Source organism: Neovison vison, chromosome 1 (genome assembly GCF_020171115.1).
Source record: "Neovison vison isolate M4711 chromosome 1, ASM_NN_V1, whole genome shotgun sequence".
NCBI classification, from domain to species: domain Eukaryota; kingdom Metazoa; phylum Chordata; class Mammalia; order Carnivora; family Mustelidae; genus Neogale; species Neogale vison.
Window position 1 is genome coordinate 92,297,253 of NC_058091.1, and position 15,909 is coordinate 92,313,161.

The window sequence follows — 15,909 nt, forward strand, 5'->3', positions numbered from 1 at the left end:
ATATACCCCCTCAAACTACACTTTTACCCCAGACCTCTCTGCTGAGGTGTACCTGTTCACCTCTGGATAACAGCACAGAACAAGAGCTGACATTCATCTTTAAAAAAAAAAAATTATGATGAAGATGATGATAATGTTCAGTATATTATGTTACATGCAACTCATGAATCACTGAACACTGCATCAAAAGCTAATGTTGAACTGTATGCTGACTCACTGAACAGAATGAAAATAGAGCCGATATCTGAACCCAGTGCCGGCACTGTTCCTGGCACACCTACAAGGTACGGACATTTACTGCCCCCACTTTACAGATGAAGAAACTTGAACCCCACTGAGAATTGCAGTAACTTGCTTGGTGTCCCCAGGCCAGCAAGAAGAGAAGGAAGCTGGGGTCTGAACCCAGGCAGTGGATTTCAGTATTTAAGGTGAACTGCCACACAGCCGCCAGTCTCTGAGATATGGGGAAACAAAGTCCCTGCATCGCCTGCAAACCAGGTTGGTGGTGGGAGAAAACCCAAGTGGCCAGAAAGTAAGGCCATATAGCATCTTATTAAGTATGGCGTCTTGAGACTTTTATTTATTTGTTTAGAGAGTGTGTGCGCAGGGGGAGGGAGAGCGAGAATCTCATGAGAAAGTCCAGGCTGTCTTTAAGCCAACTGAAGAGCACGTCTGAGAAGGGGACGTGGCAGGGCGTGGAGGGGGATTCGCTCTCAACAGACCAAGGGGACCCGGCTGGGGCGGGTCGTACAGTGACAGACACCAGACCAGAGCACAAAACCCTAACTTGGGGTCGAAAGCAACAATCCCGAAGGTGTGACAGGCAGGCCCAGGTCACGGACCTTCCTCCCTGTAGCCTTTGGAGAGGAGGAGAAGACACCAAGAACATGGGAGACAAAATGAAACACGCAGAAATGAGAAAATGTGAGTGCGAGATTTGGAAGTGCTAGCTGGGGGTGGTAGAAATAAGAGCTGAAGTGGGATTTTCTGATGCCTATATTCATGTTTTTTTCATTAGCAGCTATTATCAAAGTTAAAAGTAAATGAGCATTCCCCACGTGTCAGAATTCGTAGGCCCTGACTTATAGAGTCAACGAATCTGCATTACAGAACTGGTCGTGCTATTAATCGCCTTATTTGGAAGAAACTGAAAGCCTTCTTAAGTGTATTTTATAGATGCAGAAACAGAGGCTTAGAGAGAAGTCTCTCTAGTAAAATTGTACAGCTAGAAATGGCAGATGTGGAGTCCCAGTAATCACCTGTTCATATGTTTTCCATCCTCTCCTCCTCCCCGAGTTAGTTTTTGAGGGCAACGACTTGGTCTCATTTGTCTTGACTCCTCTAGAACCTAGCATAGTACCTGGCACACAAGAAATGCCCTTGAAACATTAGCTTGGGCTTGTTGCTGTTCGAAGCAACGCATGTTTGCTGAATGAATAAGTGAACAACCGAATGTACAAACTAACAAACAGTTCTCTTGTGTGCTTGCTATGAATGGCTCCCCTGGATGGGGGCTGGGCCTCAGTAGCAGGGAACTTTTGAGGTTTTGTGAAACAGGGACATTTTGAATGGCAGTCCCAGTATCCACCACAAGAGTGGAGAGATGACCCACAGGGCAGGACCACATCACCGTGTTGGTTTTTTTCACACTTTGATGTCAAGAGGGCAGGAAAGGCACACTGCCATGACCAGTGCATCTATGAGAACTGGGAGGCTTTAGGTGATAAGGTGAGAGAGAGGGCTCTTTTCAAGAGATAATGAAGTTGAAAACACAAAAGGGAGAATCTGAAGAGGGGATATTGAAGAAATAGATGCAGAGTTGAAGATCCAGAGAGAGAAATGGGAAAGAAGCATATGGAGGGGTATCAACAGAAGCATGGGGTCTCTTGCTGCAGCCTCCAGGGGGGCCACCGGCGACACCGACGACAAAGCTGGCAGGAAGCAGAGCTGGGTATGACCTGTCTCTGGGGCAAGTGGCTGAGTGCAGTGAGCCACCAAGCTACTCTCTGTCTTGCCTTCTGGCTTTCTGAGCCTAAGAACTTCTGGACCCAGCAGACCAGAACTGGAGGGTAAGGGTGAAGGGAAGGGAAAGTGAAGGAGGAGGGTGGTTGGAGGGTAGCAGGCCATAGTTACAGGGAAGGAACAATTGCTCAGAGTCCAGTTCAAGGCAGGACTAGGAGAACTCCCACGTCAAGGGCTGTTATGGGGACAGGCTCTCTGGGACAGCAGAAAGGCTGGGGCTCTGAAATGCACAGATGAGTCTGGGCATAAGGAGTCACAGGGACAGAACTCAACCCAGAGAAAAACAGGGGGAAAGAGAAGAAGTGGAAACAATGGAAATTGGAGAGCCTTGAGTTTATAAGAAACCAATACGGGATGTTCAGTGGAAACTGCTGCTTTGGGGTTGGGATCAGAGAACTGTAAATATGGATACGATGTCAATGCCATTTGTAACTTGAAAACTCTGGAAGGTTCCAAATAATCCTGAGGGTGCTTTGATAAGTCTGAAGGAAGGTATTTGTGGCTGAGAGGACAGGGCCTTGGATGGGGGATGCGCAAACCAGAGCTGAATTCCCTGGCACACACGGCCCTGAAGGGCTGCCTGCACGTCCCAGCCCCACCACAACAGTGGGTGACCCAACACCCCAGAAATCTGTTCTCCCGGTGTTACAGGCCAGAAGTCCAAAATCAAGGTGTCAGCAGGGCCGTGCTCCCTCCCGAGGCTCTCTAGAGGGCCCTTCCTCATCTCTTTCAGCTTTGGTGGCCCCCCAATCTGGTTGTGACAACCCAATCCCTGTTCCACCCTCACACGGACCTCTCCCCGGCTCTCTGTGTTCCCTTCTTACTTGGACCCCATTTGCAGTTAAGACCTCATTCTCAAGTTCCCGGTAGACATGGCTTTGTTGGGGACACTCCTCTACCCACCCAGGTCCAAACAGCAGGCAAACAGGAGCACTGAAGTTGTTTAAAATCTCTCCATATCCCTTCTTCTTCTTCCTGTCCCTGAAGGCTGGTTTCCTTCTCATGCCTCCTCACGCCCCTGGAATGGCCGCCGTGACCCGTAGGATAAAACCCGACCCTCAGGCTGGAGCGGCGGGCTCTGGTCATTCTCTTCAGTCTCTGCCACTGGCATTTTCCCACCCCCACGACCTCCTCCCTTTACTCAAAGCCCACTGATCTCCCTTCACCTCTTGAAACCCAGTCGAAACCCCCTCAGAGCAGCTTTCTCAAAGGCCCTGTGGTAAATCCTTCCTGCTCTGAACACCCCTGGCAGACACAACTTTCCCACTGCACCAACTCTGTTCCTGCCAAAATGTCTTCCCTCTCGCTTCAGGATAGCTGCCCGTCCTGGTCACTGCGTCCAAAAAGATGCCTTTCTCCTCTGAGCTCCTGAAACGTCTAGCATATCCCACTACGTGTGGGTCCATCGTGTGTTCATTTGATGGTCATTCGTTCACTCCTTTACTCACCAAGATTCGTGCAGGCCTTGCTCTGTTAGACCCTGTGCTGGGCTCCAGGCTTCTGCCCCTAAGCCTGTCTCATTCTCCCACTGGGAGACAAGAAAACTTCTTTATCCTCCTAGGTCTTAAACACAGTTTTTCAAGTGTGACACATACTCAATTTGATGGTTCTGTTCGAATTGCTTTGTCTACTTCTTAAAGGAAAGGCCAAATGAGGTACTTAAAGTGCTAGGAGCTTAAATGAGGCACTGAGACAGACCCCTCCGAGAAGCCCTCACAGGAGAACTAGTCTTGGGCTCTGTAGCCAAGGCCGGATGGGGGATGGGTCAGGTTTTGAGCTGCGGCTCCCCCAGTATCCTCTGCGCTTGCAGCAGGGGGAGGAAGCAGAGGGCCGGGCTCCCTCTGCAGTGTTCACCCACGTGGTGACCGTGCTGTCCCACCATGACCTCTGCACAGCCCCTTCAGAAGGCCTACAGGGACCAGAAGGAAGCTGGAATATGTGGTCCCAGGTAGGGCCTCCTAAGAACCCAGGTATGGTCGTGAATCTGGGACAAATGGCCAGCGGTATGGCCTAGGCAGGAAACCTCTGCACAGACCATTACGGGCTCAGAACACAAATTGCCTCCCTGCCTCCAAATTCAGCACAAATGCCCACTGGCCTTTTCTCCTGCACTAGACAAAAAGACGGATCTACACCCCACTCCCTGTGTCACGGGGGACATGGTCGTGGGCAAACAGTGAACAGCACTGGTGCCGGACGCTTCTTGGACCTGGGTGTCTGAGATGTCCTGGGCAGTGGGAAGGGCTGTCAGGAGTGCTGAGTGGAAGGGGGTCACTCACCGGCGTTGTTCTGCTGCTTCGTGTTTTTGATGTAGGCGGAGAACTTAGAGAAGATGTCGATGCCGGCCGTGTTGGACTCCCGGTGTTTCGCGGCCAGTTTAGGGTACCTGGAATGGAGGGAGTGGTGTTCTAGAATCAGTGAGAACTTGGAGCTCCTTTCTCCCTTTCTAGTTTGATCTACAGATCTTTTGGGGATCTTACGCTGAACCTATAGGAAGGGTGGATACTCTCTAGGGCTGCCTGTAGGGGACACAATCTGTGGGCAGGGAACCAGAAGACCCCTCAGAGGACCTGAGTCTCATCCAAGACCACCATACAAAATTCTGGAGGTGCCCCTGACATTTCCCCAACCCGTACTAAATGAACTCTGTACCTCCAGCAGTTAGGATCATCCTAACTGGACCCCTAATTCTGGGAGCCAGGAGATATGAGATATGAGATATGAGGTACCTCGCCACTGAGGCTTTGAAGCTATTTCTCAAAAGAAAGGGTACCCCTGGTGCTCTTCTGAAGTAGCCTTCACCCACTTCTTATTTGTATGCAGTAAGAATAAAATTTACCAGGCTCTGACAGCAGGTCCAGTGTTTCTGATACTTTATTTCCAGGCGTGGAGCTAGATTTGCAATAACCCAGCCTCTCATCTTGGCACAGGCTTTCATGTGAAACCAGAAGAAGGTAAGAGGCAGACCCGAGTTAAGACAAGTTTCTATTGTCTCTAAAACTGAATGAGATACACTTGCCTGTATGGGCATCCCTGCCTTCAACCCCTTAGCACCCTCCAATTTTCTAGGAATGCCATTTCACAAAAATTGTATGGGTAGGACCAGGTAGGGGTGGAATGAGATGAGGGACGATGGCTTACTTATCATCATTATCAGTTGTGTGGATCTTTGTGCTCTCCGGGTGAATAATTGTCTACTGCCCACTGTTGGATTGCTTTTGGTTAAAATGAAAATACCTTTTAAATTTCCTTTAATGTTGTAAATCAGGTGAATGGAAGTCTTTAAAAATTATTTGTTTTCTTTCCTTTCCTCCCCTAACCTTCACTTTCCTTTCTTTCTTTCCTTCCTTCCTTCTTTCTTCCCTTCTTTCTCCCTCTCTCTCTTAATCTCTCTCTTTTTTGCTGCTGCTTTTCAATTGGCCCAATAGCTAGCCAGGACTGACTACCCAGTCTTGTGCTTTGCTAAGTGACTGTTTAATTTCAGATACTGCCATCGGAGGACTCTTCAGAAAGTCACGGGGTCCAGCCCTCTGCCATCAGGCAGATACGGAAGGCATTCTGGTCCTCACTCTACAGGGAGGACAACTAGAGACCAGAGAGGTGAAATGGCTCTTGAAGGACCCACGGATCATAATCATTGGGGGACTGTGAGAACCCGGCCTGCCCCCCGGGGCAGTGTTCTTTCCGTTCCAACACACCACTGCTCTGATACCTGCGAAAGCAGACTTGTACTGAGTGCCCGCTATGTGCTGGGCACGGGTTTAGCCCCTTTATGAGTATGCATCACTTAGTCTTCACAATCCTGTTGGTACTCTGATCAGGCTCATTTCCCACATGAGAAAAAGGAGGCCCAGAAAATTTAAGCTATTTGCCTAAGGTCACGTGGCTAGGTGGCAAAGCTAGGACCAACTTCACTCTAGAAGCCCAGCTCTCCAGGTCGTGTTATGTGGCCTCTCTTGGACTCAGCTCTTCACCCTTAAAGCCCCACAGCCCTCCCTCCAGCTCAGCTGAGCACCACGCGTGCGCTCTCCATCTGCCTGCAGATGGCGCTCTGCACAGGTCCAGCACGCATGTCTTCCTGAACATACTGGAAATAAGCAGATTCATCTGCTGTCCCTGGGGTACCAGGCAAGTTTCCTGCAAGAGGCTAGGTAAGCCAAGACCATAGCAATTTAAGATCATCCTTCCCCATTTTGGTCTTTGCACACAGAATCTGGCAGGCTGTCAGACTGATTGTTTTAAATTATTATTAATAAATACCAAGTGCCCTGTGCTCTTGCTTGGTAAGGTAAAAAAAGAAAGGTCTAGAAAATGCATTTTCAGTAGACTATTTGTTTGGGTTGGTTGTTTTGTTTTGCTTTATGCCATCATTTGACCAGACTGGCAATAATCTGACCATTTCTTCACCATTAGTGTGGGCCCAACATGAGTAGATAGAACCAAATCTGAGACGCGCGACAAAGGGCCATGTGCTCAGGGAAAGCAGGCGAGAGCTGGCCTGTCTTCTAGGTGCTATGATTTCCTGAGACTTTACTGTACAGCTTAATGTCCCATCTGAAGTTTGTCTTTGTGGGAAATGTGTATCCAAATATTAATCTCACAGATTTCGGTAACTAGACTTGAGGAGGCTGCTCTACTGGGATGTTAAAGGCTTTCATGTTCGCTCCGTATTTATACCATATTTTGTATATGCAGATAGGTGGGCTACAGAGTACATTCTGTTTCTCTAGAACTCTGAGAAATACATTTCATTTATAGGAACATCTTTGAAATAAGACTGTGATGTGGTCTGATGACAAAGACGTGGTGAATTTTTCTTAACTCAGGAATTAGTGAACTGCAGCCCACGGTGCAGGTGCAGCCCAGTATCTATTTATATACCTCTCACGAGCTAAGAATAGTTTTTTAACATCTTTATTTTATTTTTTATTTTTTAAAGCTTTTATTTATTTAGTTGAGAGAGAGAGAAACACGGGGAGCCCGATGCGGGCCTTGATCCTACGACCCTGGGATCATGACCTGAGCCAAAGGAAGATGCTTAACGACTAAGCCACCCAAACACCCCCCTTTTTTTTGCTTTTAACATTTTTAAATCACTGAAAAAAATCAAAAGGAGGATGGTATTTTGTGGTCTGTGAAAATAATATGAAATTTCTACTTCAGTAATCAGACATTTTATTAGAACACAGCCACTTACATCATTAACATGTCATATATAGCTGTTTTCACTCTACAGCAACATACCTGTGACATAGACTCTACGGCCCCCGGAGCCAAAAAGACTTACTATGTAGTCCCTTACAGAGAAGTTTGTTGACCTCTGCTCTAACTGATGACAATTTCTCTCTTTTCTATTTTTAAGATCTCTTATTTTGAATGCAATCATCTTAGACTTACACTTAAGTTTCATTCTGGAATACAAAATAGTTGGCCTCTCTCACAAAAAATATTTTTTGTAAATAGTAGTGAAATATATATATTATATAAATATATATTATTATCATATGATTATATTATATATAAATACTATAATATATGTGTATTACTACTTATAATATATGTAACATATAATATGTGTGTGTATGTGTGTGTGTGTATGCAGATGGAAGTGCTCTAACTGGCTTAGGGCCCCCACCGACTTCTCACTGACCCAGGCCACCATGCCACTGAACACAAGAGGCCCACGGAATAAACTCAGCGTGCATTAAGCATCCCCCATGGCCAGGTCCTGTCCCTGGTGTTGGGGATACACTGCAGAAAGAGAGATAATTCTGCCCTGATGGAGGGGCCTCTGCCGATCCTAGGGGCTCCCCTGGTATCTTGAACGTTGACCCTCCTTTTTCTAATGAGCTGAAAAGTTCTCTCCCTTTCCTTTATTCCAGCTTCTTCATCTCACCAAGCCCTCACTTGAAAAGCAGGTTAATACTTCTGACTCTTCTGATCCTTGGCCGTGTGCTTGTTTTTCTTGTCTCTGCTAATTAAGCAAATGATCCTTAGAGGTAGACATGGTCTGGCTTAATCATTAAGAGACATCCCTTGGGATCTGCAGTTTTAAGACAAAGGTCCTTAGGATTGCATCTGGAAGACCATCACAAACAAGGTAGTGACTTAGCTTTCTAATACTTCAAGATGTCGCTTCATGAGTTTTTTCCTCGAAGTCCAGCACTAGGCTCAGTAGTATCATCTTTTTTTTTTTTTTAAAGATTTTATTTATTTATTTGACAGACAGAGATCACAAGTAGGCAGAGCAGCAGGCATAGAGAAAGGGGGAAGCAGGCTCCCTGCTGAGCAGAGAGCCCAATGTGGGGCTCGATCCCAGGACCCTGGGATCATGACCTGAGCCGAAGGCAGAGGCTTAACCCACTGAGCCACCCCAGTGCCCAGTAGTATCATCTTTTATGACAATCCCATGAGATCAACATTACAATCATTATCTTATAGATATGAGAATTAAAGATGTGCTTCTCTTCATTTCCCAGCTCTTGCCTCTCAGTTAGGTTGGGGTCATGCGACTGGATTCTGGCCAATAGGTTGAGAGGGGACGTGCTATGACCACTCACAGCCCTGGCCCTTAAAAACATTTGGCACAAACCTTCTTACTTTTTCTCTGCTGAAGGAGTCTTGGGGGTCACATATTCCAAAGGCTACAATACGGAAGAGGGCCATTCTGCCCACTTAGACTTGGCCAGAGTGAGGAATAAACTGTATTCTGCTACACTATGGAGATCTTATGGCTGATTTGTATGGCACAACCTCATGGTATGGATTGGAACGCAAGTCATTCTGACCCCAAAGTCCATCTTCTCAGCCACCACGTGATCCTGTCCTTGGTACTAACGCTGCTTCTCTACTTCCCAGAGGGTGAGAAGAAGCATTCCTATTTTTGTCAATTGTGAGATATCTACGAACACTTCTCAAAATAATAAATTCAAAGCGTCTTCCACTTCTGGCATTGTTCTGGACCCCATCTGTCCTCAGTACGTACTTGCTAGTTGACTGACTACTTGCCATACCATGATATATTATCAATTTGCCCTCCTGACTTCTCACAGCATCTATGCACGAGGGGTATTTTAAATAACAGCCAGCTCTGGAAAAGCACTTCGAGATCCTCACAGGATCATAGAGCTTCTGCTGAAAGGCATCTTAGGGACTACACAGTTCCACCTCCTCATGAGGAAATGGGAGAGAGGGTGACCCAAGGTCATCCACACTACGGAAAGGTGGCCAAAGTCTGCTCTCCTGCCTCTCAGTTCTGGATCCTCTGAGCTCTGGCCACTCTATGGAGGTGAAAGGTGATGCCCAGCCCCCTTCAGTCATAATCACAACGCTGATCCCAGTGCTTCCCTGTTGAATGGTAACCGGGCCAGTCTTAGGAAAGGAGGGGAAGTTAGTCTCATTTAGAACCTACTTGAGACTTCTTGAATTTCTTTTGACACCAAATGCTTTGTGGGACCAAATGTGATTTTACCAAAAAAAAAATGGTTGGAGTATTTGCATGTGGTTTTTTCCTTTAAAAAATAAAGCTAAGGGGAAAAAGGCTACCACAATTTCTTGGCTTTCTGGCAGCTTTTACAAACAGTGGTGTGATGAGAAACACATGGCAGAACAGTCTTCAGTGAAGAGTTCTGGGGGCTTTGCTGCCCCCTAGAGAGCCAGAAGGTCAAGCTTCGCTCCCCTGGGGGCCTCCACTATGGGCCACAGGGGCCTCTCTGCTCAAATCAGTGGGCAGCCAGCTGGGGCTAGGCGCCTGTTGTGGCAGCACAGCAGGTCTTCTTTTGTGAGGCCGAGGCACTAGCTTGGGGGCATTTACTGGAAGGTAATTATGACCTCTGGCCCAGTATGACCCATACAAAGTCATCTCAAGGGCATTCCTGTGGACTCCAGGACGTTGCCAGTCTCATCATTAGGCCCGCCATCTTGGTGGCATTCTCGAGACATGCATTTGAGCAGTTCAGAGGTCCTGCTACTTGGGTGTGGTGGACTGTTGCATCACTGATATGTTAGAAATGTATGAAGGAAAACCTCCCACACACCACTGCAGTCTAGAAAAGGACGTAGACCAGAGGAAGCAGAACTTAGGATAGGTAAGGTGTGTGGAGGGGGAAGAGAAGAGGGAGTGTCTGTGTCAGACACCGGGTAGCTCTATTTGGATCATGGCAACTTTTTGGAATCTGATGAAATGACGGTGGATCTGATGATGGTTGTCCTCTGGAAGAACATACATGTGCACTGGGGGCATGTACCCTCTGGGGGTCTCCCAGGCCCTCTTGGTCCCACTGTGGTTGTGGGGCTGGACAGCCCTGAGGAAGAAAAAGAGCCTGGGAAAGGCGCAGCCAGTCAGGGTGGAGGGAGCTAGGCTAACGTGGGCGTGAAGAACAGGGGAGTCTCTCTGGTCATCCTTTTCCACAGGTTGGGACAGAGGCTGCGAGCAGAGAAGGAATATTCAAGGGGGCACAGCACACGGCTGGTGGAACTAGGACAGCAGGCCTCAGGCCCAGGGGCTCAGCCCAGTCCTTCGTACCTCCATCAACTGGCCTGGCAAAGGACTTGTGGGACAGCCTGCTCCCCACCGCTCCTGGTTCCCATTCCCCACTGGCCTAGAGAGTAGTGGCCACTCCTGAGCGTGAGTATTACTCCTCAGAGGAAAGTAGCTTCCCCCTGGACAGTCCCTTCTCAGTCCCCCATGCATGGTCTAAACTCCGTTCAGTTACTGCAAACAGCAATGATTTTCTCTTATGGGCTTTCAAACCAGCACCAGCGACAAGGCTGAGTTGCAGAATTTGGGGATGGCACCAGAGCTCTCCCAGGATACTTTCAGCACAGTGACTGGCTGGTGTCCTGATTGGGGATGCTGTGGCTTCTGGTGGTGGCTGAGATAGTGGTTATGGCCGGTTTAATCAATACCCTCATTTAAAGTCTACATTCAGCTGCTTCCAATGGGCCGGAGGCAGCTTTCCACTCTAAGTGTAAAATTAAACCATCCTAAGGTAGAAGACAAAGAATACTTTTTAGGAAGAATATATAAACGTTAAGGCTTAACCAGAGCATGAACTGGGAATTTTAATTTAACAGTCACTTGTTAGAGATGTGACCTTGGACAAGTGACTCAACCTTTCAATGCCTCAGTTTCCCCAGCTGTCAAACAAGACTAGGTAATATCTATCTCCCAGGACACTTGAGGACTATAAAAGTATTGATAAATAAATATAATTTCAAAATAAATACAAGATCCATTTAGTTTGGTTTCCAGTGGCCCAATCCCTCTTATTTTAGGTGCTGAGTAGATACTGAGTCTGTCCTCCCCTCTCTGCCCCCAGTTCACGGTTACTGCCTTAGTTCAGCCACATGGCCTGTCTTTTGTGACCATCACCAGGTAGCTTCTGCTAATTGATTTCTTCACCTCCAACTTTTCCCTCCTCTGCCCTGCTCATCTTCCCGCTCCCCCAAAGTAAGCCTGAAACCTGACTCTGAACACTTTTCCTTTAAACTTTTCAGTGGCTCTCCTCCAGGGTGGAGTGTGTGTGAGACTTACCTGTATGGAATCTTCCTCTAGTTAAAACAAAACAGTGTGTTTGTTCTAATCCCTGATTATACTAGAGTGTAAGGACCGCGTCTAGTTTCCTGTAACTTTCAGAATTCTTTTTCTTCCCTCTGCACCCGTTTTTCCATCAGGAGCAGCTAGCCCTCTCTCTACCAGAGAGCCTCTAGCCCTCCGCTTTCTTCCCCCACCCTCAAACCCTCAGGGCTGACTTTAGAAGAGGAGCCAGTTTTTTCCTCTTTGATTATGGGCTTCAACCAGACCTGATCAGATTTGTGACTTTATACGTGGGTATGGTTTTATAAGTCATAGAGTTACTTCTCTCCTGGCTTACTCTAATTTCGTCAGCCTTCCAGCTCTCGTTCTTAAAACAGGGGAGACTTTGCCCTCGTTTAGGGGTCTTTTAGGCATAATGAATGGGGGAGGACTCATGTAGGGAGACGGAAAGGCGGCCCCCTTCCCAGATTTCTGTCGAGGAGGTATATCCTGTTCTTAGGGTTGTCCACTCTTGGAGTTGGACTTGGTGGAACAGTTTTAAGACTGGCAGCTCTCTGGGTTTGAGAAGAGGGTCCTATGCTCTGGACTGATGAGGCTCCATTGGAAATCTGCCTCCTCGAAGCTAACACTATGCTTCTGTAATTCCAACATGGACCCACCCCTGCCATTAGCTTCAGAAATAAGCAGCTCATTACTTTTCAGGAGCCAAAGTCTCCTCCAGGAATTCCTCGATCTTATTGACGTCCGTCTTCACATCCCCGTTGAAGGTCAGGAAGGGCGGATGGGTGCCAGGGGCAAGGTTGTGCAGGTCGGCTGGCTTTCTGTAGAGAGATCAAGATTCAGGAGGTGTCTTACACTAGGGCACCTCAACTTTGGAGGAACCTACAACTTATAAATTAGACTCCCCAGTTTGTCCAGCATGCCTCTCGGCAAAACAGACTTAGGTTGGGGGGCGGGTAGAGTAGGGAGGTTCGAGAAAGTTCGGAAGGGATGTGGTGTGACACAGGAGGCCTGTCCTGCAGAAGTCATGAGAATAAGTTACAATGAAGGAGTTGCATTCTACTAAAAAGCAGAGTGATGGCAGGTGGCCGTCTAAATGAGTGCCAAGATTTTAATACCCAGGGCAAAGGCGCGGCTCTGCTTTCAAAAGGTCCTTCGCCACTTAGCTTAACAAAAATGAACACTGAGGAATGCCAAACTTTAAAAATCAATGAACTACATCTTATGTGTATACTAAGAGCTATCTTCTGTGCTGTTAAGAGTATATGCAACAGGAGAGAAAGTGGCCTTGGCGTCACCATGGCCCCGATCATGCCCAAGGGCGTGCTTCCACACTTCCACCAGCTGGTGGAAATGAAAGAGCAGGGTTGGAGCACAGTGAGAGAAGGAGGGTTGGCGGATGGGGGGGGGGGAGCAGGGCCGGGGGCATGGGACGGGGGCAGTGCCAAAGGAAACAGTAAGGAAGAGGAGGAACTACAAAGCACGCATCCCTGCGCCGGGGCTGGAATATCAGATTCGCCACAAACGCTCTTGCCGAGAACGCTACCCTTGCGGGAGTCAGGAGTTGAAAACATTGGATGGAGCAACCGAAGAAAAGTAAACAAGGGGAAGAGAAGTCTGTAATGAAACAAATTCCTGGCGTAATCAGTTTGGGAGGGGAAGGGAAGAATTTCAATTATGGTGCTACTCCCCTATCGCTCCCTAAACACACATCCTCTGCAGCTACATTGTGTGGCACTTGGAACTCCTGAGACAGCTGGGACTAAGAGCGGTTTTAAGATCTCATCTACTCGGTCCCTTTGTTTACTTGGTGGGCGTCCCTCCTTTGGACAATGAGAGGACATTCTTTCCCTCCTCCTCGTGTTTTTCAGAGCTGACACAAGGCAGAAGTGCCTGCGTTCTCAGCGGGGCGGCGAAATCTATACTCATTTTATTTTTCAGCCATTACCTCTCTGTGGCTTAAAGAAACAGAGTTCTCTTTTTCCCCCCGGGTGACTCAAGAGAACAGGGGCCCCTGGAGTCTGGCATCGCTCGCTGGGGGGGTGCTGCCTACGGCGGATGCTGCTCTTCCAGCCAAAGAGAGGCTAGTCAGCTGCGGACCTCTCTCTTCATGGACCCTCTTCAGCATTTTTGGCTCAAATTATGCAATTTGAGTTTAGGTAGATAGGCCAGGTCTAACTGATGGACTATTTCATCTGTGTCGGTCCTCTGTCCTGACTGCCTTGCCAGCTCCAGAGGGAAGGGGTGATGCTAAGCAAAGTCCTTGTGTCCTGCCTGCTCTGAGCCAGGTACAGTCCCACACGTACTTGCTCCCCGAGGCCTGCCTCACAACATCCCCACAGGTCCTCTGCAGACAAGGCCGTGCTTTCTGTTCCCATCGTACAGCCGAGCAAACAGAGGCTCAGACCAACAGAAGGACCTCGTTCCGGGTCACTCCGCCCAACAGATGGTGGTGCTAGGATAAGAAACGAATATTCTCCGAAATTGCTGAACTTTGTTGTTTCGCGTATTTTTTTTTAAGCCCTTAACTCTGTCTCATAGAGATGTTTTCTTTCTTCGCTTTTGTTTCTTTCCTTTTCTATCCTTTTTAAAAAATTAGTAAATTTATTTATTTATTTATTTATTTATTTATTTATTTATTTATTGCAGTAAGAAAGTTTCCTTATCTATTGACCTGGAGTTAGGCTATTGCGTAGCCCGCCTCTACGGGCGTTGGTGGGTCAGATAACAGATATGAAAGAGCAACATAAGCTTCTGAGGAACGCTGAGGTGGCTTCCTTCCCCATTCCGATCCCCAGCCAAGCATACAAGCACACTCCTGCCGATGATAATCCAGGGGAGGGAGGATAAAATCTGGGACTTAGGCATAGTCTGTCCATTCAGGAAGGCAGGAAAGCATCTGTGAAGCCGAGGGAGCCTCCTAGCCAGGGGCTGGCCTCTACAGGGGACAGGGCAAGCAGGAGTGCAGCCTGACAGAGGGGGCTAGGTCACGATGAGAAGCATTGGGAGACAATGTTGGGAACACTGAAGATCGGACAAAGAGCTACAGTCGGTTTTGTTCTACTGCCAACGGGAAGGATCAGAACCATATGACTAAAGGATTATTTTAGGAAGAATGACTTGAGGATAACATAAAGGATGGGTCCAGGTTCCAGAGAACCTGGAAGGATGATGTCCAGTTGGAAGAACAAAGAGGCAGTCGGCTGGCAGTGGTGGGACCCAACCCCAGTGTGAGCTTAGGGAACGGATGAGAAGCCTCAGAGGTGAGCCGCAGCACACTGGGACAATGCCCTGCCTTTGGTGACTGGTTGACAAGGGAGGTGCAAGAAAAGGGAGCCGGAAATTCTCCAGTGCTTAGAAAATGGAAGAACCCAGGTATTCAAGAGGGGAGCTCAATTCAAAGGGGAAACGACAGATAAAAGTTTTGACGTCTAGATTTTAAAGAGATAATAGAAAATGCAAGTGGAAATTGCTCTAGAGATTTCTAGATGGTAGGGACCTGGGTATAGCATAATCTACATAAAGGTGACATGTAGAATATGTTAAGCTCACCAGGGAAGAAGCTATACAGGCAGATGCTAGAGGCTCAGGGAGGGAGCCTTGAGCGCCTCTGCATTGAAAGGACAGGTGGAAGACAGGAAGTAGGATATGGGCCTGAAATAAGTGGCTCTTGATAGTGAATGATCCCTGGTATTTTTAATAACCATTAAAAGTGCACGAGCAACTCTTCATCCCAGCCTATAATTCAGAATGCTCACACTAAGGAATTCCAAAAATGAGAGCAATGCAGGGGAGATGGTCAGATGCCAACAGCCTGGAATCTCAGGAGTCTTACACCTGAAGTCCTACTAGGGTCCCCCAGCTTGGGATGCTAGTACTGCTGGAATGGCTGACTCCTGGATTTTAAGATATGCATGTCTACCTCTGGGCCATTCTCTGTTGCATATCCAATATCTACTCCTTCCCACTTTCTTGCTACTAACACCTCGTTAGTTTGGGCAGAGAAATGCTCAGTCCCAGGTCCCTCTCTAATATGTGGGGATGGGCCCTGAGACACATGGTCCATGTGATGAAAGCAGGAAGCTGCTGGAAGACACAGGCAGGCTTTCGCCCTCCCTCATAGAAAGTTCTCCATTCGTGTGGCCAAACACATCCCTCCTTAACGTGGCATTGTTTACCTTTTCAGATCCACAGTGGTGACATTGAACACAACGCCTTTCAGCCAGAGGATCATAAAGAGACGCTGAGAGAAGGGACAGTTGCCAATGCTTTCCCCATCGATTCCAGCCTAGAAAGAAGGGAAAGAACCAGAGTCCTAAATCAGCATGTGAAGGAATATATGCCCAATG

General features: G+C 47.8%; 1 protein-coding gene across 1 annotated transcript in view; it reads right to left on the bottom strand.

The window, feature by feature from the left end:
• The window catches only part of CLIC5 (chloride intracellular channel 5), a 100,642-nt gene that overhangs the window by 31,679 nt on the left and 53,054 nt on the right, over window positions 1-15,909 (bottom strand). The window contains exons 2-4 of the mRNA XM_044252067.1: window positions 15,739-15,848; window positions 12,256-12,381; window positions 4,302-4,408 (exon numbers count right to left, since the gene is read on the bottom strand). Coding sequence (XP_044108002.1) covers window positions 4,302-4,408; window positions 12,256-12,381; window positions 15,739-15,848 — 343 coding nt within the window. The remainder of the gene's footprint in view (window positions 1-4,301; window positions 4,409-12,255; window positions 12,382-15,738; window positions 15,849-15,909) is intronic.